Source organism: Apus apus, chromosome 1, assembly GCF_020740795.1.
Source record: "Apus apus isolate bApuApu2 chromosome 1, bApuApu2.pri.cur, whole genome shotgun sequence".
Lineage (NCBI taxonomy): Eukaryota > Metazoa > Chordata > Aves > Apodiformes > Apodidae > Apus > Apus apus.
In genome coordinates this window covers 10,447,537-10,471,170 of record NC_067282.1, presented here as the reverse complement: position 1 = coordinate 10,471,170, position 23,634 = coordinate 10,447,537, and the positions used below count along the sequence as shown (strand labels likewise).

Genomic DNA, 23,634 nt, shown 5'->3' with positions numbered 1-23,634 from the left:
CCTTTAGATACTTGTAATAAGTTCTCCTCTCAGCCTTCTCTTCTCCAGGATAAAGAGTCCCAGCTCTCTCAGGCCTTCCTCACAAGGGAGATGCTCCAATCCCCCAGTCATCTTTGCTGCCTTCCACTGGACTCTCTCCAGTAGTTTCCTGTCTCTCTTGAACTGGGGAGCCCAGAACTGGACACAGTATTCCAGATGTGGCCTCACCAGGGCAGAGTAGAGGGGGAGAATGACCTCCCTCGACCTCCTGGCCACACTCTTCCTTATGCACCCATCTCTTGGTGGCAAGGGTACATTGGTGACTCATGGATAATTTAATATCTAGCAGGACTTCCAGATCCTACTCTGGGATGTCTGGCAGCATTTTAGTGATCAGTTGCCCAGTTACCTAGCTTCTGCTGTGCTGCATTTGCAGGATGGAGGCATTGCCAGCCTGTGCTTTCGAAAAAGATACAACAGATAGGTCTGGAACAACATACCATGTGATCTCCTCAGGCAGAAGGAGCACAGGGAGGAGGAATGCCTCTGCTTATCCCTGCCACCACAGGCACGCTGGCTCCTGACAGCACCATCTTGTCATGTCCAGGGCAGCAGCTCCAAGACAATTTGCTCCTCTCTGTGCCTAGACCATTGAAGTAGCTTAGCTTTGAAAATAGTTTGTAGGACAAAAGCAGGTGCCTGGAATCCTGTCCTGACAAAGCCATGCTATAATTGACACCATGAGACCAGTCTGAAGACAAGAAGAACCCCCTTGGAGTGGGCAAATGAAACAACACAGCAATAGGTGGTGGTGTGGAGGTTGTTTGTTAGGGGCCTGCCTGCACAGTCAGAGGGCACGTGGGAGGGAACAAGGCATCAGGATATGAAGGAAAGGGCATACACGGGCAGTTGGCTACTGAGCCACTCTGCATTTGTGCATCAATGGCATCATTGCTGCCCTGGTTTGTACACAGCAGCCCCCACTGCTATGACTCACCCAGGTCATGGCAAGAATCTCCAACCAGCCAAAATACTGCAGAGAAAACAGCTCTCTTAACCTGACTACTGTTTTCTCCTTGGACCTTGTTTTATTTAGGGCTGCCTATTCATACACAGTCTTAATGTGGTTTCACTGGGCTGTTCCTTCCTGTCATCTCATCCTATGTTTGTGTTTATATATTCTACTTCTTCATCTAGACAGGAAAGCAAAGGTTAGAAAAAGGACAAGAATTCAAGTAGGGACTGTTGCAAGGTCCAGACTTGCAGGAAAAAGGAAACAAGAATATTGAGGTGGTAACAACAGAAAGACCCAAGTTAGCATAGAGATGTCTTGGTGCTGGGCAGAACTGGCAGCTTCTGCCTCACTGCTGCCCTGGCTGGCAGAGACTTGTTGCTTGCCTGTCAGGTTTCTCAGTGCTCCAGGTAGGAGGACAGGAAAATATGACAAAAAAAGCATAGGTCAGTGATTTACACTTTTCCTGGCAAATAAGGAAAGAAGGCATTGAGTACAATTTCTCCATCTTTGGCCTTTGACATGATCCTATGATGTGTAGGAGAATTCAGAAGGTCCCTAAATCAACAGGGAGAAGAATGTTTTTGATTGCCACTGGGGCAGCTAACCAACAGAAGAACATTTCATGGGAGACTTTTTTTTTACTTTTCTCGTGGCCATCATGGAACCAGGATGGGTAACTCTGCATTGTTTATCTGCAAACTTTCAAACACCTCTCAACACATGCATGTTAAGTGGGTAGCCAGTCTTGTTCTAAATCTTGAAAACACATTTGAGTTTTTCAAGAGGTCCTAAACCAGAAAACCTCAAACATATGTACCTAGTTCCATTAAGCCCTATGAAAAACTCAGTAACTGGCTTCTGCTGTTGTGGCCCATTAGACTTTGGCAGTGTCTTTGTGAGCATTTACACAGCAATTGGCACAATAGTTCTGTGGGATGCAGCAGGAATACCCAACACAACAGTTTTCCCTATAACTAACCTCAAGATGTTGTCATATCACTGCAACACATATTCTAATTTGTAGACCTACCTGGAAGTCCCTACCTTGTTGTCTTTTGTGCTGCCAAGAGTGTAGCCATCACTCTTCCTCATCTGCCTATGTATGGGGACATGCCAGAGCTTGTATTGAGTGCTTTTGAAAATTTGAAGTTTTTCTATCCTCTTTAGATCCTTCAAGCAACGAGTAATTCTTCTTCACATGATAAACTCCTTTGCCCCCTAATATTAGTCTCCTGTGAAGAAAACACAACAAAGCAGTGATCTAATGTCAAAAATATCTCTGGTGCAAGAAACCACAGCAAAAAGAGAGAGGGAAAAACAAACAAACAAACAAGCAAACAAACAAAACAAACACCTTCCCTGGCAATTTGGAGGATAATTTATTTCTTCTTACAGACTACATGATGAGTAATTCCATCAGAAAGAGTTTTGGATGAATATTGTTGAAGTCCTATGCTTTCAATATCGCAGTCAGTAAACTGAAACATTCCTGGATTAAAAATAAGATTTAAGAAAGAAAAAATAGCAGGTGGTGAAATAAGAAAGAATTATTACAAGTGACAAATTAGTGCTCATAAATCAACCCTCTCTCCCTTCATGGTAGCTAGCAAAGTTCAGCACTGTCACAGAATAATAGGATCAGAATCACAGAATGGTAGGGGTTGGCAGGGACCTCTGCAGATCACCTAGTTGAACTCACCTCCTAAAGTAGGTTCACTCAGAGAAGGATGCACCAGACGTGTCTAGGCAGGTTTTAAACATCTCCAGAGAAGAAGACTCCACAATCTCTCTGGGCTCTGTTCCAGTGCTCTGTCACCCTCACAGTAAAGAAGTTTTCCCCTCATGTTCAGAAGGCACCTCCTGTGCTCCAGTTTGTGTAGTTGCTCCTTGTCCTGTCACTGGGCACCGAGATGATTCTGGCCCCATGATCTTGACACCCACCCTTTAGATATTTCTAAACATTGATAAAACCCCCTCTAAGTCTTCTCCAGGCCAAACAGGCCCAGATCTCTCAGCCTTTCCTCATAAGAGAGATGCTCCAATCCCCTAATCTTCCTCATAGCCCTCCACTGGACTCTTTCTAGAAATTCCTTGTCTTTCTTGTACTGGAAAGCCCAGAACTGCACGCAATGCTCCAGATGTGGCTGTCAAGACCCAGGGAAATTCGGATCAGATCCCCTTGCTTTCTAAACTTCTCAGAGAGGAGCTCAGGTGCAGCTGGATCCAATCTTTGTCTCAGACCTGGCCCTTCCAGGGAGAGGGATTAAAACTTCACGGTCCATGGAAATGCTCAACCGTCCAATGCCCCTTGATCAGATTAAGGTGGAATGACACTCATGGTCTGTGTTTGAATATTAGGTTTACTGAAAGCTATAGAAGGAATACAGATACTTCAATTATTATCTTAGGCTGCACGATCATAAAGGCTGACAATTAGATCACACAAGTACAATACCTGTATGTTTAAGTTGCATAACCTGAGAAAAAAATCATGGTTAGGCCTTGTGTTACTTAATGATGTTAGAAAGAGAGAGTAGGAGAAGAAAAGTTTATAGATAACAGAAAATCACCAGTTCCGGATCCAGCGTTGGGCCAGCCAACGGGGGAGAGTTGGTGTCAGTGAGGCTCCCCAAGCCCACCATTGCAGCCCCGTTTTATAGGCAGTTTCCTTGTTTCACAAGGATGAGCAAACGTGTTTGAGTCATAAGCCTGAGCAGCTGGAAAGGACCTGCCCTCTCCACCCCTCCATCCTTATCTCAGTCACTGTACATGCAACCTCAGGCCATATGCAGCCATCAGTGCAGTGTCCATCCTCCCAGGCAGGCCTTTTGGGATGCAAACGAGACTTTGTTTGGGGGTTACAGCAGAGGTTTTGACACCAATCCCAGCAAGTATAGGTCCTGAGGGCTGGTTCCTCACAGTGGCCTCACCAGGACAGAGCAGAGGGGGAGGATAACCTCCCTCGACCTGCTGGCCACACTCTTCTTGGTGCCCCCAGGATGCCATTGACCTTCTTGGCCACAAGGGCACAGCTCTGTTGCAGCTCTCTGGCCCAGCTGCACACCTTTGCCAAGCAGGACAGGAGTCCTGTGGTGATGTTCATAAAGTAGATACAGTCTGTGGAGTTTCTCCAGGGTGTGCTCAGCAGCAAAGGGAATTTTGTATCTCACAGTCTTCTAATCTAATTTAAAAAAAATAATAATTTTTTTTTTTTACAATAGAAGGGATAAATTCTGACCACATTGATTGGCTTTCTGTTCACATCAGACCAAACTTTCCTGGGTGACCTGTGAGTTCTATAACTTTTACCCGAATCACAGCTTATCTTTTAGAGAGATGAAGATCAGAGTGATCTAAAGATACTCAGTGATGGTAACTCAATCCAAGCTGTGAGTGAATGATTGCTACATGTTAATTCCTTGCCTTACTACAGTTCTAGTCTGAAATAGAGAGATTTTTATTTTCTCTAGTAATTTTAACTCTATTTTGCTTAGTGAATAAATAGAAGCACCAATGTTGTGTTTTGTCACTACAGCTTGGATCTCAGCTCTCAGATCAGTCTTGTAATTTTTCTGAATGCTTTGCAGCTTCTTTATATCCCTTTTTGAACTGCGGGGATTGGAATGAGTCCTAGCAAAGCTGGAAATATTGTCTCCCTACTCCCATTTTGTATTTCCAGTCTTATGCAGCAAAACTTTGTTTCTCAGCCATAGATCAAGCTCCTACCATAACACTTAAAATGCTTATTCAAAGGATTGTCTACTGCATTATTTCTGAGTTTGGTTAACTGAGGCAAAATATCAACTCACAGTTCCTCTGATTTATAGAAAACATCTATGTTCCCTTGTCTGAGATAAATTACTTTGCTTGTATTTAAAAAGTGCATCTGTCTCAAATCATCCTGGTTTTCTGTATGCTCCTTTCTGCTCTGTATAACCAACAGCTTCCATAACTTACCATTCACACAATAGTTCTGTGTCATTCCAACATTTATTAATTACAAAAGCAAAGGCTTTTATATGTTTCCACATTATTTCTTATGAGTTAGATTGGGCCTAGAAGAAAGCTCTTCTGTGCTCTTCTGGGAACTTTTACTGGATTGATGATCCACATTTGTTTCATTTAATACTACAAGTCTGATGTTTAAGCTATTTAAGATGAACTTCCCCATATCTTCCTTTTTTCTTATTATGCTAATATTTTCTCACCCAGTTACATCAGCCTCTGCAGCCACATTAAACTCTGAATGCTGTGCATATCTTCCTTTCAGTTGAGATGCCATTCAGGCTGAGCTCCACCTTTGCCCACATTATTTGCCACAGACTGACACGTAGTGGCCACATCTGCAAAATGTATCCTACTAAGGGGGAACATGGGAACTCTACACACACAGAGCAGGGAATGTCAGACTCCATGTTGCAGGGTTTGGAGCTCAGCCACTGAATGGATGGTCATGGCCATGGTCAGTGCTTTCTGGTTGGATGAAAATTGCTGTATGAGTTCATGTAAATTATTCACATTACAGGGAAGAAGGAGCAGGGACATTGTTGTGGTGTTCTTAGGAACCATGTACCTGCAACTGCAGCCCAGTGCCACTGCCATTGAAACAGTGACTGTCATTCAATTCCCCTTCAAGTAGGAAAGGAATAGGTGGAATGTGGGAAATAAGCTTTTTTACGGAGTTGGGGCTGAATCAGTTGCCTTTATGAAGTCAACTGCACATGCAGTTTTCCAAGTCAAAGTTATAGGTATGAGGCTGCCAAATTTTGCACAGCATCTATCCTTCTGCAGACCTGTCCTTCCAGACCAGAGATTAGGTGGAATAACTGTCATGACACCAGAGCACTGTATGCACTATAAGTAAGTAACTGAATCCCACCATAATCTTATTTGAATGTAATTGTCTGTGGGATAGCCAGGTGTCTAAACTCTGGTTATGGTTAGTGGTGATCAAGTCAATAGTCAGTTACTCTAGACAGAGATTGAAGCACCCAATCTCTAAAGCCCAAATAGTCAAAGGACATTTACTCTTCTTCCTTTATGTTGAAACATCCATTGGGGATGATAATTGGACTCAGTGATACTGCAGAGGCCTCTAATCTATAAAAGACTATGTATTCTGCAGTTTCACAGGGACAGACACATGCCTGAGGAACAGCAGCTTGTGAAAAAGGGGTTTCCCTGGGTGCTTTTTTAATTGGTTATGTTTTTACCTGGGGTAGTGTTTTGGGTTTTTTTATTGTTGTTTTTTTCCTTTGTTACTTGAATCAATAATTTATTATTTTTTTTTACTAGCAATGAATTGAATTAAGTAATATTCTTAAGCAAAGACTGTTTAAACAGCCTCTTTAGCATTACCAGGTGAAGCAATGCAGGTCTCTGTGTTCTCCAGACTCCTGTCTGGGAAGCTGCCCCTGGACCCAGCTACATGCAGACCCAAGGAATGAGCTAAGAGGTGGACAGAGGCTGTGGTGCAGTGGTGAACCTTTCTTTGAAGAGGGTGACCAAACTGCAGCATACAACACTCCAGATGACCACATGTTCGGGTACTTTTAAAGGTGGATGATTATGTTCTCCTGAACTTACTTCAGTCTGCTATTGCTCACAAGTCATTTTTTTCATTAAATTACACCAATTTGTGACCGAATAATAATAATCAAAGGAATTACACTAGCCTTTTCTCTGGTCTAGGAAAAAATGATGCCATTTTCCAAAATGAGAGGGCTATACAGCACGCACAAAACCTGACAGCAGTATTACAGTATTGTATTTTCCTGCGAATCTGGCAGCACTGTTGTCCTCCTCACACCTCTGGCTCTGCTGTGTACTGAAGAAATCCTGCTTCTCTGGGAGGGCAGGGTAAGCTCACATCCTTTTGTCATATGAGAAGTCACCCATTTCAGCTAATAGATTATTATGGAAATGGTGAGTACAGCCAATAGCTTTTCCTATAGAAAAGGTGTGCTTTCTTGGCTGCCTCCTGACTTTCTCTGTTCTTTGACCTAGACTCTTTCACAGCTTAGGACCTAGTATGCTGATTTGGGACCTTTTGATCCAGGATATTCACTGCTTACTGCTTCTTAATTTAATTGTAGGACCAGCTCTGTGAGTACATAAGCATCCTACTTCTTGCAGTTACACTGGTTTAGGTTTGTGTACTCTTTTGAGATTTATGTGGAGAATGTCTGTCCAGAGATCCATACTACCTAGTCCACAACTGCAGGCCACTGGAGAAAGCACCATTCCTAAACACTCTGAGGTTTGTAAAAGGGGGAGGGAGGAAAAAATGGGTTTCTGGTCAACCTGATTAATGCTGAGTGCTGAGCAGGTCTCCCTGCCTCCCTAGGTGCACTGGTGTAGAGCTTGAGTATTGCAGGTTACATCAGGCCATGTGTGGATGCAGACAATAACACAGCATCTGTCAGCATAACTTTGAAATGGAAAACAGGCCTTAATCAGAGCACTGCCTTCTTGCTCTAGGAGCAGCTTTTCTTTTTTTTCTTTTTTTCTTTTTTTTTTCTTTTTTTTTTTTCCATAAAGTAACATTGTTTTGAGGCTTGCATTAATTACTACTATTAAAACTGAACAGTAGGCAGAGATAATACAAGGTAATTTTTCCTGAGGAGCTACTAAATAAGATTCATGTTTACAGTAATTGATGAAAAGTAAATAATATTCATACATGACAATGGAGGAATTTCAATAGAATATAAAACATTTTCTTAGGACAGAAAGCACAGAAATAGATAGAATCACAGGACAGAGTAACGTGGGTCCCTTAAATTCTTCCCATATGTCATATATTCCAGCCCCTGACCCTCTTAATGGTTCTCTTCTGTCCTTCTCCAGTTTGCTAATCCCCGTCTTGTATGAGTAAATATACTTAAAACAATTATGTGAAACAACAATTCCTGATGGTAAATCATGCACTGGAGGTGGAATCCATAGAATCAAAATACACATTCATGGCTGAGACTGTAATCTGGAATCCTTAATGGTCACTGAAGACAAATAAGCTGTTCTCAGTTGCTGTACTTCTAGAGTAAACAGTAACACTAAGTTAGATGACTTTGCATCCAAGATACCTGATGCCAAGGATGACTGGCTCAGATAGAGGCACTGCCACTGTGGGCATCTGAGGATAGATGACAGGAATCTTCCCCCAGTGACTGCATTTCAGTCTTTGCTGGGAAGGACATGTAAATACAAGGCACACAGTTTTGCACTGGAAGCCCTTCAGGCAGCAGCTCCAGTACTCTGGGCGTTAATCTTTGACCAAAAAGACGCACAGAAATGGTTAACCCTGCTTTGCTCTATGTGGGATGGTAAATGGCAGAAACTTGGTCTCCTTACAACTTGTCAATTCACATCTGATAAAAAGCAGCATATTTAAGTTTCCCTAACAAACAATTCCCAGGAGAAAACCTTCTTGCTTCTATTTAGGCAGTAGTAATGCTCCAACTGCTGGGTTAGAAACATCTTTCACAGGGAGATGCCATGAACTTAGTGAAGACAATAGGAGTGATGGACTTAACAAAATCAGCACATCACTTCTTATATGCATAAAGGCTGAATTACTTGTGCTGCTTAAATCCTCACACATTGGTTTTTAAATATATGATTAACTTACAACATTGTGTTAGCAGTAATTAACACGTTTAATTTTCTATGTTAAATAAAATAAACCCCTTGAAGTGACTTGGGAAAAAAAGTTACTTTGCAGTTTTGTTTTTTTTATTCTTTACATAAATGGCCTTAAGACACTCCCACACAGATGCTCAGTAGGTTGCAGCAGGCAGCTGCTTTCTCTGCTTGGCCACTTTACAGCATTTCTCCCTCGAGAGTGACTTGTGACATGTCTGAGCAAGCCAAGAACCAGCAAAGTGGGACAGCTGGAATTAGCTTCTGTGTAGCTGGTTCTTTGTACCTTCTTTCTTCACTAGGCAATAGCTTCAGAGTAGCTGTGCCCACTAGCTTGGTGGATTTACCCCTAGCATGTACTGGGTACTGGAGAATATCTCCTGTAGGAGATGCTCAAGCTGTCCGTTGTCTCTGGTGAGAGCTCAGGTTAGGAGTGTTGTAGAAAGTTATTCCAAAGATGCTGGAGAGTAAAATTCATATCAAACTGGCAGTGGACTTAGAATTCACAAGCCTGTGAATTAAGACTCCCTTAACTGGCTTGCATCTGATTGTCCCTGGCCATACCATGGTCCATAAGCAATATGGCAGAGGCCTTAGGGACACTGTAGGGTTTTCCCTGCTGGGGCTCGTCACCATATCTTCATGTGTCTGCCTCACTCAGTGCTGTTAGGAGCTCTATACTGGATGACATCTGCTCCACTCCAGAACCATGGGCATGAAGGTTTCATGTGCTGGAAGGAAAAATTTTCAGTAGTTATGGAAGCCTAGAAAAGCAAGTTTAACTGGGGATATGGGCTAAATATATGTATAGAAACATCCTTGGTAGTGCTGGGGAGAACATACACCTGAATGAGTTGAACTAAGAGAGGAAGGTCTACATTTGCCTTCTGTTACATTTTCCTTGCCTCCTTTCCTACAAAACCATGCATGTGTCACTCTGCAGTCAGGAACCCTTCATCCAGCAGGCTGATAAGCCTTTTGGAAAAGGCTTTCTTCCTTATGGCTGCTGGCAGAGAAGAGGTAGGACATTCTAAGTTGCCTTCTCTGAATTTGAGGGAAAGTCACAGTCATTTTTTCTCCCATTGCCTAAGACTTGGGGGTGGGTGGGACAAAAAGTGGAAACAGGAAAGGTGGTACCAGCAAGGAAAGGTCTTTGATCTGAGAATGGAGATGCTCAGTAAGTTCACAGATAGGAAGGACTCTCTCCTTCTCTTCACATCCCTAGAACACTGCACCAGCCCCTTGATTTTTTGTGAAGGGCTGGAAATGCCACAGACCTCACTCTGATTTCTACATTGTTTTGCATTACAGATGTTTCTGTGGAAATAAAGAAAAAGCCTCTGTGTGAAAAAGCTCCAGGCCCTGCAAAATCACTGAAGCTGTGGTTTTAGTGTTTGCTCCTTTTCATTTTTTCTCATTAGATGTTACCTCCTTAGTTTTAGACCACAATGGATTCTGCTGCTGCCTGACTTTTTAATCACTGGCTGCACTGCAGTGTTACTGAAGGAAGGTTTCCACCATTTTTGGCTGGATATGCTGCAAGGTTCCACAACCTATTACTATAATACGTGGAATGAAGAAATAGCTTATTTTTCTCCCAAGTTAAGGAGAAAACCAGTGCTTCCATTGTTACAGGACTTTTAAGATGTGCTTTGACCTGTTGGCCACATCGATTCTCATCTTTTCCACCCTAAAAGAAATACTGATGTCATTCCCCATCTCTAGCTCTGGACATTAAACAGAAGCAAGAATTTCAAGTCATTCAGTCTTGCATGTTCCCCAAACTAGTCTTATTTCCTAGTATACTGCTCTGCTCCATCTCACTAAACCAGTGAGCTTTGCTGAACCGTTGTGCTACTTCTGCTGCCATGAACATTTTCATGAGGGTGTGTAAAAACATATTGGGAAAGGTGGAAAAGAGTAGGATGTCCTCTGCAAGAAGGGAATATAGAAATAGAAAAATAAGTAGGAAACTGGCTTAAGTAGTGGACTCACCAATTCTAGGAAAAAACCTTCTTAAAAAACTGCCTTAGCATAAACACACCAGCTAAGCCACTCTTGGCAAGAGAGCTCTGTAATTTGAGTAGGAGAACCTACAGAGGAATTACATGTAATAATGAAATCAACTGGAAGAGTCCAAAACAGTAGCATTTTCTGTACAGAGAGAGGCAATGAAAGGCTACATTCCTTGCAGAACTGATTTGTCTTATCTTGTTCCCTCCTTTGAAAGTAGGAGAAAAATCAAGAAATAGTCCACACAACTGGGCTTTTCTTTTTGTTTACTTGGAAAACTTCTTTTAACCATCAATTTTAGCAAATTTTGGCAGTTACAAACCTGTACACTTTTGTTGTTGTTGTTTTATTTTTATAGCAAAAGAACACAAGACAATACTGCCAACAGCAAGTATGCAGGAACAATTCGTTTTCACATGAAGGACTATACCCCCTCAAAGTGATAAACCTTCCCTTTTGCATAAGGTTGAATTTGTTGTCACTGGAGACATGACATCTCTTAGTGTCTACTTGAAATGGCATAAAAATCATATCTCTAGTTTTTTGTGCAAAACACATTCATTTAAAAAAATTCAATAAAAACTATCTTCTTAAAAACAGAAAGTTAAACACAAAGAGCTGAACCCAAAGGAAAGTTACAGTACATTTTGAAATGATTAAAACGTTTTCAAATCTAAAACTTCATTGTTTTTTGTTGTGTTTTTCTTTTTGCTGTTACTTTAAAAATTTAAACCAACTTTGATGACTCTTCAGAATCATATCAAACAAACAAACAAACAAAAAAAATGAAAGGGACCTGATTGGCATAAAATATCTACAAAAAGCCTGGTAATTTGAAACCATTATATACATTATTTTATAAACTTATTTTTAAACACCGAAACATACATCTTTTACAAACCAGCCTGCTTGTGACAGGTACAATTTACAAGACAATCTTTTCCAATACAGTGCTTTAAAGAGAACTGCTTTCACTCCTAAACCTCTTTGTCACCTCCTGATTTGGGATTGTTGCATTGTTAAGCAATAGCAGTACAGGTATTCCTATGACAGAAGAATGCTACAGTTCTGAGGGCTCCAAGCTCTTTCCATATTACAGTTCAAGTGCACTCTTAACACTGGTAAAGATTACTTATGGCCTTTGTGTAATACGACATATTTGCAATTATTGCTTTTTCATAATTACATAAATAAATGAATTTAATTTCATTTCCTCCCCATCCACCCATCCCTTGGACAATGCAGCTAATTTGCTAACTGAATGGCCCTTCTGATAACGGAGATGTCAAATGTCAAGATTATGAAACAAAGGCTAAAAGCCATGGATAGTGGGCAATAGTCTGAATTTCTAAGGCTCAAACCACAGTTTGGTGTACTGAGAAGAAAAGAGATGCAAACGGGCAAAAGGCAGAGTCTTACTGCATGGTAAATGGTGGTAAACCACCAGAGAATGAACCTGAAGATGCAAGTCTCTTGTTGGAAATCTATGAAATGTCCATTATTACTCAGTGAATAGCTCCAAAAAATACCACCAACACACCACTCTACTTCCACTACTGGTTTTAAATAGCTAGTTTTCTCCTTTATTAAGGATGCTACCTTTTAAAACAAAGCTTAGCAGAACTGGTCCAGGGTACCTTCAACTCTCTCCCATTACTGCAATTATTATCAGCTATATGGATACACCATCCACTTAGCTTTTTCAAGGTGGAGCTTGATGAGAAGTAAAGCTGCATTGTTAACCATCTGTTCTGTTCAGTCCATATTTCTCTTTATATTGGAATTTATATTGAGCTGAGAGCTACAACTTTTATGTCATATTTTTCAAAGTTTACCACCTCCCTGGCTCACAGAGACAACAGCTTCCCCAGTATCACATTTTCAGAGGCAAGCATTTCCTCACCGTGCTGCACCCAGGCTGAGTTTGTGTCTGGAGAGGGTACCAGTACTTCCAGGCTATCACTTCTTTAGGCTACACAAGGGAATTTAGAAAAGTGGAGAAAAAATTCTAAGGACCAAAATTTAACTTGTCTGTGGGATGTGCAGAGGTGGGGAGAACTCTTGAGAGATGGAGCACACAACTTTCTGACTTCAGGTAGAAAGTAGAGGTGAGAAGCCTTTGGTTCCTTCCAGCCTCGTTCTGCAACTATAGGCTAAGGAAACCCATGGGGTAATTCAGGATCAAAGATGTCCCCAAACTTCAGCTTGACTGCCTGGAAATCTCAGCAGTGTAGTACATCTCTGCATTGCAATGTCTTCCTGGTTGCCTTCATAAGCTGCATCATATAGGAAGGTCCTATAGGAAGGCAACTTTAAGGTGTTCTAGTCAGATGTCCATTTGCCTCAGGGGAGGGAAGTGATGCTGCAGCTCCTTGGCGTCACCTTTGGTCCTCTGCCCTGCTGTAAGCTCAGTATGGCTGAGGACAACAATCACATCCAGTATCTACTAGTTTTGGGGGAAGGTTCCTCTATTTTTTATATTTTTTTTTCCCCCAGTAGGATGTTTATAATACAAAGGCAAAATAATTCACATATTTAAGAAGTACATAAGCCTAATTTTTCCTTTTGCACAAGGCCAATAATGTGGTACTGGCAGCATAAATTATGTTGTCAGTCACTTTAAGGCTCGTTCCATTGCCAGAATTATCAAAAAGGTTGTAAATGTGCATGACATGTTCAACCTGATCAAAAAGGAGACAACAAGCACCCATTTACTCACTCATACACCCCTGTCAAAGTCAGTGGTTTCTCACACCAGCATGTATTTGCATTTTAACAAATTGCTTATTTCTCTTGCTGTTTCTTTACAAAAGGCAAAGACTGTCTCGATCCTAAAAGTTATAACCCACTGAAACTCAAAAGTGCTTTATTAAGTCTCCCCTCTTACAGATTTTTCCGAAAGAAAATACCGTGTAGTGGAGCCATCTACAGGAATGTGAATTGAAATACAGACACACAGGAGAAGCAGAGATGTGAGGGGAAGCTCTAACAGAATCAGGCACATGGCGATGACAGCAGCAGCAATCATAAAGATCATCATATGACAGAAAAAGAATTCTGTGTTGGATGGAATAATACGAACACGAATTTTTACATCAAGTTATGAATTTGTTGTTGTTTCCAGGTTAGAAGGTCACTACTTGTTCATGTAGAGCAGTAATTAAAAAGAATATTAAATGGTTTGAATTTGTCTGACAAGAGAGATGCTAGCATGAATATCTTACTCCCTAAGAAGCATTTCACCTCAAGATCTGCATTCAGGTCTTATCAGTATCAAAAACAGCCAGAACAAAACCAGAAAGGCCACAGAAGTACCAATATTCACAGAGGACCATCTGTTTGAAGATAGATTTAGCCTATTCAATTTGGAAGGGAGGAGCTACTGAGGCATAGAAATCATGAGTGGAACAGAAAAGGCTGAACGTGTGACCCTTGGCACCTTCCCCACAGCATTGTAACAAACAGGTGTTCAGTGAAGTGAAATGAAATGGCAACGACATCAAAACAGAAAAAGTACTATACATTGTATTTATGCATATTTTACTAGTAAAACTCACCATGAACAAGATATTACTGAGGCAATAAACTTAGTAAGAAACTTGATTTTTTTTTTTGTTTGTTTGTTTGACAATTGCTAGGCTCCCATGGGCTTCTCATGACACTTTTGATATGTCCCAGCAAAATTTTTATATTGGTGTCTGAGGCTTCCTCAAGAATTTTCACTACAGGAAACAGGTGCCAAGTACACTTTGTAACTAGCTGGGGGCTTGAACAGAACTAATTGCATAATTAATAAAAACATCTCACACCAAAACTGAGTAGGAGCAAACCCCATGTAAACTGCAGCCTGATGCTAAAAGAGTATTACATTCTCAGAAAGTCTTACCACCTTTAAAAGTGCAGCTACATTTGCAGCTTTGTTTTTCAAACTGAGATGTTCCTACTCTTGAGGAGACATCAATCTAATTGCTTCTGCTTTCCTGAACATGGACTTCATGAACAATTCAAGTCATCCTCTATCTGTGCCTCTAGGCTTGCCAAACCATTTCATGGCTTACTGGCAAACCCCTCATTTCCTTGCAATCTCTATGTAAATTTCCTTATTATTTTTTTTTGTTCTTGAAAACATGGGGGCAAAAGCAGGGAAAAGGGGTTGAAATGTACCATGAGCACATTCAGAATATATCACTGTCACAGAAGCCTGTTTACTTCGAGAAGACCAAGTGACATTCATATATTCAACAGACAGGAACTATTTGCAGACAAGTACTTGATAACACTTGTATGTGCAGTACATGGTCTTTCTAGAAGTTCGTTCAATTTATTCATGCACCCATATAATGAGCTGTTTTCTAGTGAAGAATTGCTGCATGATCCCAAAGAAAATATCTACACCAATTTTTTCACAACTATTTGACCTATTGGAGGGAAGCAGCAACATACTGTACCTACACCAAGAATTTTAGGAATCCTGTTTTATTAAAAGTGTTACAAGCTGCAATTATTTAAATTACATTCTATTAATATTTTTTTTGTGTTGTGGACAATTTCTGAATAAACAGTTTCCAATGCCAAGAAATGGCTTACAATTTAATTTTGGTGAAACTTGAGTCAGTAAAGAACATGTCCTAGCATAAAACTGCTGAAACTATATGGTTAAGATGTTTGACCAAGAGATGGAAAGCAGCAGAGGAGACCTGTTAATGAATTCATTCATCTATAACAATGATTTATGTATTAAATAGCGTTTCAGAATGACTGAATGATGCCATGGAAGGAATGGATGAAACCCCAGTAGTAATGCAGACTGTGGACTCACATTCACTCTACATTCACTCAAACCAGGACAGTTATACAGACACTGTAAAATGCAGTGGTAAAAACATTTTCATATCAGAGAGCAATGAATGTGTATAATCTGCTTTAATACATTGTCTGAAAATCCCACATTGGCAGAGGGCCAAATCCCATCAGGTGGAGGGAAGCGTAAAAAGCATACTGATGCCATGGTTTTCCTCATTCCACAACAATATTCTGGAGCCTGCAAACAACCTTTGGAAGTCCTCAAATCCTAAGAAATCACATATCTAGTGGAAAATCTATGGCCAGATCTTTGCGTGCAGCCCATCCGTGCGGTTCCACCAACTGTATCATTCTACAGCAGCTGAGAACTCACCCCGTAAACTCGCAGGATGGACACTTGCCAAATGACATTAAACTAACCATCTGAGATTACAGCAACATTCTAAGCAACTTAATGGCAAATAATTTTACAGCAATAAATGTAGCACGATGACTACTGTTAAAGAGGTGCTTGCCCAAGAAAGGAATTGCAAAAAAATCAGAATGCTTTGTAGACAGTTATGTTCCTCAGTGTTTTCAGAGACAGGTTCACATTGCATTCAGATGTCAAGAGAGGCCATGCATGTGCATCTGGGACAAAACTGGGCCACTACTGAACCAAACTCTGACATATCTAAAGTCCTCGTGGGTGAAGTTATGCATACATACCTGACATAAGGTTTTAAAAAATGGCAAGCAAAGTAGGCCAATTTGGAGTAAATATGCACTGTAAATATGTTGCTCTATATGCACATGAAGTAGAATTAAATGTTATGTAACAAACAAAGGTATAGATAAATATTTATGGACAAATGATTGGTCACTTATCTTTGATAGGTCAATCTGTAAATGATGTTTTTTCAGCCATCTGACACATCGTACACAGCAGCCTCAGCAATCAATCACTTTCACTCTTTCATTGACATAAAACTCCATGCAACTTGGAATGATTCATACCAGTTCCTTAATACTGTGAGGAGATCATAACACTGTAACACTTTTAATAATACAATAAGAAACAAATAAACAAAAAACTTTGGGAGAGAGACAGAAATTATTTAGCAACTATTGTTTCCCCCTTGCCTCAAAATATGAGTTTTACTCTTGGTAATAAATAGAAGGTTCACACTCTCCAGATTGTCTGTAACAATTTTGTGATGTATAATACTTAACACAATTGGTCACTTTGTGTCTGCACATACAGTATCATTTCTGAACAAGTCAATAATGGGTTATACTGTATTTTTTTTTGCCTTGCCCAATATATATAGATACACCTTCAGCAAAAAACTCTTCTCAATATTTATACTATTAATTGGACCAAATTACAAAAAACCAAAAACCAACAAAGAAACAAGAGGAGGAAGAAGAAGAAGAAGGGAGCTTCCTTTACACTTGTGTCTGATGCTGGGTCTCCAGAAATGGAATGTGAACATTTTCTAGGTTGAGTTCCTCCACGCTTTCATAGTCACTAATGGCTACTTCGGAATCATCAAAGCCGCAGCTGGCCGAGACATCTGAGGAGGAGGCATCTAGAGAATTGTGCAAGGATAAGGGCATCTTACCTGCACTAATGTTTTCTGTGTTCTGGCTTGGGCCAACAGCAAAAGTACTAAATTCATTCCCAGTCTGAGACCCCGTGGTGTCTGTCTCGTTGGGGAACTGGTGGGGAGGGAGGTATTGGCTGGGGTGGAAGTGTGGCCGTCGCCTGCAGTCGGGACTGAGCGTACTTGCCATTGAGAGCGGCTGCGAGGGCGGGAGGGTTTCATATTGGTCCGGGTAATCCTCTGGAAGAGGAGGGGGTAACTGGTCCTGGGTTAAAAACTCCTCTTCGTGAGGGGGAGGGTAGTCACTGTCAATGTCGTAGCCACCAAGGTAGTAATCTGTTTCCAGCTCTCTGGTACTGCCATGATGAGCCGAGCCTCCATCTGCTGTCTCAAAATTGGGCACTTCCTCAATGTCAGACAAGCGAGCACTTGGCATCCAGTCAGAGGTATCCCAATGATACGCTGCAGCAGGAAAGAGAACCACAGCACTCTGTTAGGATGGGGCCACTAATGAGCACAAGGAGTCCTGCATGCACTTGCCTCTTAGTCCTCACAGCACGTTCAAATCACAGCATGCGGCCCAGGCCATGACACAGGTCAGCCATGCTCTGACCAGAGGGACAGGGGGCAGAATAAATTGTATTGCAATGCAAACAAGCAAAGAAACAAAACATGGACACTCTCAGGCATTTTACTTTTTAGGATGTTACTAGACTGTATTAGAAACTATGAATCCAAGACACCAAAATTACAAAAAATCTCTGAATTGATGCTTTTCACAGCTACTTGACAAAATCTATAAATGAAGTCAGCATGCTTGTGGTATAACTTCGAGTCTCCCCTTCCACGTCCAATGACTTTGTTTCAGGAAAGAAAGTGTGCAAGCAAATAATCTGACTGACTGAAAACCAGACCCTGAAATATCCTGGCCATTCCCATGCAGCATTTGAACCCAACAGAACTCAAACAAAAGAAGACACATGAAGCAGTTCAAGAAAAACACAGAGCAAGTCAGAGCCCTGCCCACCCCAGCCCAGTCCAAGAGGCAGAAAGTATCTCAGAAAAATCACCTCTGTTGTAGTTCTGTCCTTGATCCATAACAGACACTGTCAGATATAAAGTGAAAAGTAAAAACTGGTAACTCAGAGTTTGCTACCAGCATAATATTACATGTGAAAATACAAATCTGCATGCATATTTCTAAAGTACAGCTGCCTCTGTCATTTTAATAGGATTTTTAATTATTATCTATTTTAGCATACAAGACAAGCTTGCCCAGTCAAATACAGGCATACATAAAGAAATTAGTATGTGTATTATATTCCTTTTCTACCATATCTTAATTATTTACCCTCACTGAACAGATATGGAATTACATTAGACCTGGAATTCTTAATACAAAAAGGGCTATCCACCATCTCTACGGTTTATAATTGCAAAATACATTTCTCTCTCACTTGTTCACTTTGAAACAGAAAAATAAGAATCTACCATTCTCAGGGCCGGTTCAAACAAATCTGGGCCCACCTGGGCTCAGATACCATGGTGATGGGCACGGTATAAGAACCTGAATAGAATAGAATACAAAGCCATTTAATGGGGCTGTCAGCTACAATGCCCTGCAACCCCACACCCACATCCCACCTGCACTGCCATGCTCGCTGGTGGGGAGGGAGGCATTCCAGTATGGAGAGGGTGCAGGGGTGGGGGAGAGAGCAAGGAAAGAGGTTTTATGTGAAACAAGAGCAGGGAACAAGCTGCAGCGTTTTCTAGATGAGATGCTCTTGTTCATCTGCATGTTATTGAGCTTCATGCAAGAAGTCTCTGGGCAAGGTCTCTGGGCTGCACCGCTGGAGGAGGTTGGGCCAGATAAACAGACCCATTACAGTACTTAACCTCTGGAGCTCAGCTACAGATGAGGACAGACTATTCTCCAGGCTTCTATCTGTCAACACTACTCTTGCTTATCACCACATGGCTTATGTGGTGATGGTGGTTTCTTCATCAGCTCTTCAGACAGACAGCAGCTTTCTATCTGCTCTGTGTTAGCCCAGGGTGAGGAGCAGTGTAGTTTAGCAGCTGTGCCTGAACCGGCCCTAACCACTCTTCTTCACTTCCTTTTTTTGGTAAAGCGGATTTTGCTGTCTTTTGGTCAGTGTAATGACATGGCACACAATATGCATCAGGTCCCTCTGAGCTGTGTGGTTTCAGGATCCAGGAGAACCTCACTAATTTGCTGACTTGCACAGTCCCTGGCAGGTCCCAGGGGAAGAAACCCCATCCTCCCACAGCTCCAGGCAGCTCTTCTGCCTGCCAGGCCATGGGAGCCCTGGTGCAGACAACAATTCACAGATACCACCAGCTCTGTGGCAGAGCACATGGGGCTTACCAGTCTCATATAAGGAACTGGGAAATGGGCAAAGCATTTTAATTTACAGCCTCTTGAAATTGCTGCCAGAGCAGCTTTTTCTGACCTGTAAAGCATGATGGGGAGCCCATGTGTTTGCTTAAGATTTCCTTTAGGAAGACAAAGCCATTTCCAGTGTTTATGCTTTCTTTTCAGCATTAGTTTCTTATTTTTTTGATTGGGACTTTCTTTTCAATTTAACCTTGGCTAATTCATTTTATTTGATAGCCAGAAGAATGGCACTCTTACACTTCAGGAAACTGGTAAATATACTATAGACAAATACTCAAGTGCCATGACTAGCAAGGAGTAAAAGTGTTTCTCCAAACTATCATGACACTGGCTCAAGAAAAAGAATCAGTAATTTCACAAAAATAATTTACTTTATAATATTTAAGCATTATCCAAATTGGATTACCTGAAGTCTGCAAAACCTGGCTTAAATTTGCTAAAGACAGATGAAATTTTGGACTTGTGGATAACCTTATTTGATACTGAGTTGACATTTTTCCTGAGGATAAGATAAATATTGTATATAAAGAAAATAAATGTTTGTCTTTGACACATCACATTTCCTCAGTGCTCTATAGAAGAGGGAAATCGTGATAGTCTTGTTTTACAGGTATGGAAGCCAGTTCACTTGTAACATGACGTGCCAAAGATTACCCAGAAGGTCAGTGGCAGAGCTGAGTACTGGATCCTTGGACTCAACTGCCATGCTCTGTTCAATGGACACATCAACCCCAGGAGAAAGGCAGTGGCAGGGAGGTGGCCTTGAGACCTGGCATCCATGGAGTTGTGTCTATACATCTCTGATTTGACACTGTGTTACTTGGGAACAGCCAGCCACCTGCCTCTCATCACATTGCTCCTCTCCACGTGGTCGTGCTGGAAGTGCACAGCCCAGCTTTACTGCAGCCTGGGATGCTTTACAGCTTTCCTGTATCTTCTTCTGTTTCCCAGCCAGATAATCTCAACCATTTGGCTCCATTATCAACCTAATGCTATTCTCTCTGAAGGCAATGAGAATAAGCAAGCAAAAACATTGACTTGAAGAAAAGAGGATGATGACCTTTTCTGCCACCTCTAATTATCCACAAATATTTTGTGGTACATCCCTCTGGTGTTTCTGTGTTTGCTGGTGACCATGCTGATCTGCAAATCCCCATCCCCACCACTGGTTTGCTGGTCAGTGTGGATTAGTGAGGTTCTGCTGGAATGTTTCACAATGAAAACAGGAAGCATTGTTGCATAACAAGAAAGAAAAAAAATTAAATACCTTCATTTTCTATTGTGTCAACTACATTGTTGACAAGCTGTATGACAGTCACTATGGAAGCTTGCAGGGGAGGGAAAGCAGAAAATAAAGGGAGGGGAAGGACAGTGTCAGGTTAGTATTTAAAACACGCATCATATAGTTACCACAATAAATTCTCTCTAACAGACAGAACTGACATTGGAAAAGAAAAAAAAAAGGCTGCCGACCCATGCATGATTTATGCAGTGGGTTGCAGGATGTTTCATTTCAGATAATTCCATACATTTTCAGAGTGGTGATAAATTCCCAACCAGCATTTCCACAAAGGCATATGGGATGATGTGTATCAGCTCATAAATTCAAGCAGACTGGGCAGCTGATTCAATTAACCAAGGCAGTATCTTGTCTACCTGACACTAATTTCTAATTCATTCTTTCTGAAGGGTCTCCAGAGAGGCCATGTGCTCCAAGGGATCATTATCTTTTAGACCATCACACCATCTAAAACAGTGCTAAGCTCCATATATTTCCTAAGAGGAATGTTTTACTTATTTACTATTTGTGCTGTGCCCTGTAATACCTCTGGGATGTTAAGCAGGACTGCTATAATTAGGACACATTCAAGTAGGTTTGGTTCAAATTTTGATCTGTGTTTGACAGAATGTTTTCACAAATGCTTTGTGTGTTCTTGGCAGGTGTTTTACCAAAACATACTCTCCCCTTGAAATAATTAATATAGACCATGCATTTGATGAACATGGAGCCAAACAGGCATACAATGTGTGGTCCTCTAAGTGATGTGCATTTTGGACCAACTAACACCCCCTCCTTGGAGGACCTGCAATAATATCCACCAAAACCACAGGGAAAGCTATGGTTCAGTGGATACTGGATCCATCTCTTGCCCTTTGTCTTTAAGACAAAGTCTTTTGTCAGAGAAACCTGACTGCTTTGAAGCAAGCTAGGACAAACACCAGAAACGTTAAGCAAGACATACTTTTTTATTTCACACAGCCAACAGACTTAGAGATCACAAGAAACATGTTAACAGTACTAGTACCATTCAAAGATATGTTGAGTATTTAAAAATCTTTGTTAAATTTTAGGCATGGGATCAAGGATCTCATCAAATTTCCTCAGCCCTTGTGAAGGCTTGGCAAAAAGAGCCTTGACAAACCAAAGAAACCATGTTCTCTGTCTATGTTGAGCATGTTTATGCCATCAACAGCACTGGTGATTGTACAAGGGAGATCTGTATTGCCTAACGCATACTGAACATTATGGAAAAATCGGTGACTCCATGTAATTAGCTGCTGCATGGCTGGGAAACCAGGTGAAAGGCAGCAGTAAACTGTAAGAGGAGACCAACTGGGAGTGAAAAACAAAAGGTCAAAAATCAGGACCAGCACAGTCTTAATTGCAACTAAGGGCTGGCTCTGCTGGGAGCTGAGCAGAGCATGTTTATGGAAGTGAGGGAAACTTCGACCTCTTGCAGCTGAGCACAAGGGATTACCTAAATCCAGCATTGCTCACTGGGTAAAAACTGATGTCATCAACAGCAGTTTCTTGGACTTCCCTCCCAGCACAACCAGCCATTGGGCTGCAGTGAAATGGTAACAAAAAAATCCATTTTTGCCACATCCCCTCATTCAAAATAGCTTACCGTGGAAACCTGTAACTTGCCTTTCAGGTGAGGTCTCAAAATACTATTTCTAAGAGTGGTAAACTTTTTTTAAAATTTGTGGCTATTAAATTTTTTTAAATTTTGATCACAAAAATACCAATAACTACTCTCATCAAGACCAGGGGAGCTGAGCAACTTAAATGCAGCATAAATAAGGGAAAAAAATAGAAATGGGCTCAAAATCACACCCAAGAAGAGTCTGCATGGTGACACAACCCCTATTTGACCCAGCAAGAGAAAGATCCAAGCACTGTGGAGAAGGTGAGTGGAGGCTGCCTGCGCCTGGTACAAACTGAACAGTGTAGGGCTATTCTATCAGAATTAAAATGACAGGAAGGGGAAGGATTTATGGCTTCAAGAGGGGTACCCATTAGGTCTTATGTACATTTATGTCAGCATGTATATGCTTACTTATGCCTGAATGTATATTTTAGGGTCTTTCACTGCAACCCTCCCCTGCTGCTGCAAAAACCTGAACGTGCATTCTTGCATTGACCCCTGCAAAACGCCTCAGATGATTTAAGTTTCTTCTTTCATTCTCCCAGATTCGTTTAAACCCTGAACTAGAATTGTTATCTCTAAAGGCCATATTTTAAATGCAATTTTCATAAAAAGTGGGCGGACACAGAAAGTCCGATCCAGCTTCAGTGGTTAGCGTGTCACTGATTTAAATGGGGGCAGGATCAGAGGCTTGAAAAGCCTAATTAGAATTTGGGAGATATAAAAAGTAAGCACATACAATAAATGGTCACCTGAATGATTACACTAGAGGCAATTATAACATAAATATATATTAATAAAATAATAATTCTAGTAATTATTCTAAAAATCATGAAAGGGTTTTTTTCTGGGATCCAGGGGCAGCAAAGCACTGAGAAGCTTGACAAAAATCCTCATGATGCTTCAGTCACAGCTGAACCAAAAGGAACTGCACGTGCACTTCTCTTTAAGTGCTTTTTTCAACATTTAGGAGTATCTAGGGAAGAGCTGCATGACATGACTGAGGAACTGAGTCTCCAGGCAGTTCATTAACTGGTGGCTGAGGAAATGAAGTGCAATTTCTTTTTCTGTGTATCTGAATGAGGCTTCTCTGACATCCATCATCCCTCCCTGGCAGAAACATCTTGCCTTTTCTCAGACCCTCTGCTCAACATCCATGGGCTGCAGAACAAAGGTTTGCTCTGACTCTGTTGGCTTCTTTCAGGCTGTGTATGGCACTGCCCACATCACCCACTGAGATAATGATGT

General features: G+C 41.3%; 1 protein-coding gene across 1 annotated transcript in view; it reads right to left on the bottom strand.

Annotated features, from left to right (window-relative positions):
* Window positions 1-10,897: 10,897 nt before the first annotated feature.
* FAT3 (FAT atypical cadherin 3) overlaps window positions 10,898-23,634 on the bottom strand; it is a 351,811-nt gene continuing 339,074 nt past the window's right edge. The window contains exons 26-28 of the mRNA XM_051628838.1: window positions 20,724-20,783; window positions 18,108-18,143; window positions 10,898-17,499 (exon numbers count right to left, since the gene is read on the bottom strand). Of these exons, the coding sequence (XP_051484798.1) occupies window positions 16,880-17,499; window positions 18,108-18,143; window positions 20,724-20,783 (716 nt within the window). The 3' untranslated portion in view covers window positions 10,898-16,879. The remainder of the gene's footprint in view (window positions 17,500-18,107; window positions 18,144-20,723; window positions 20,784-23,634) is intronic.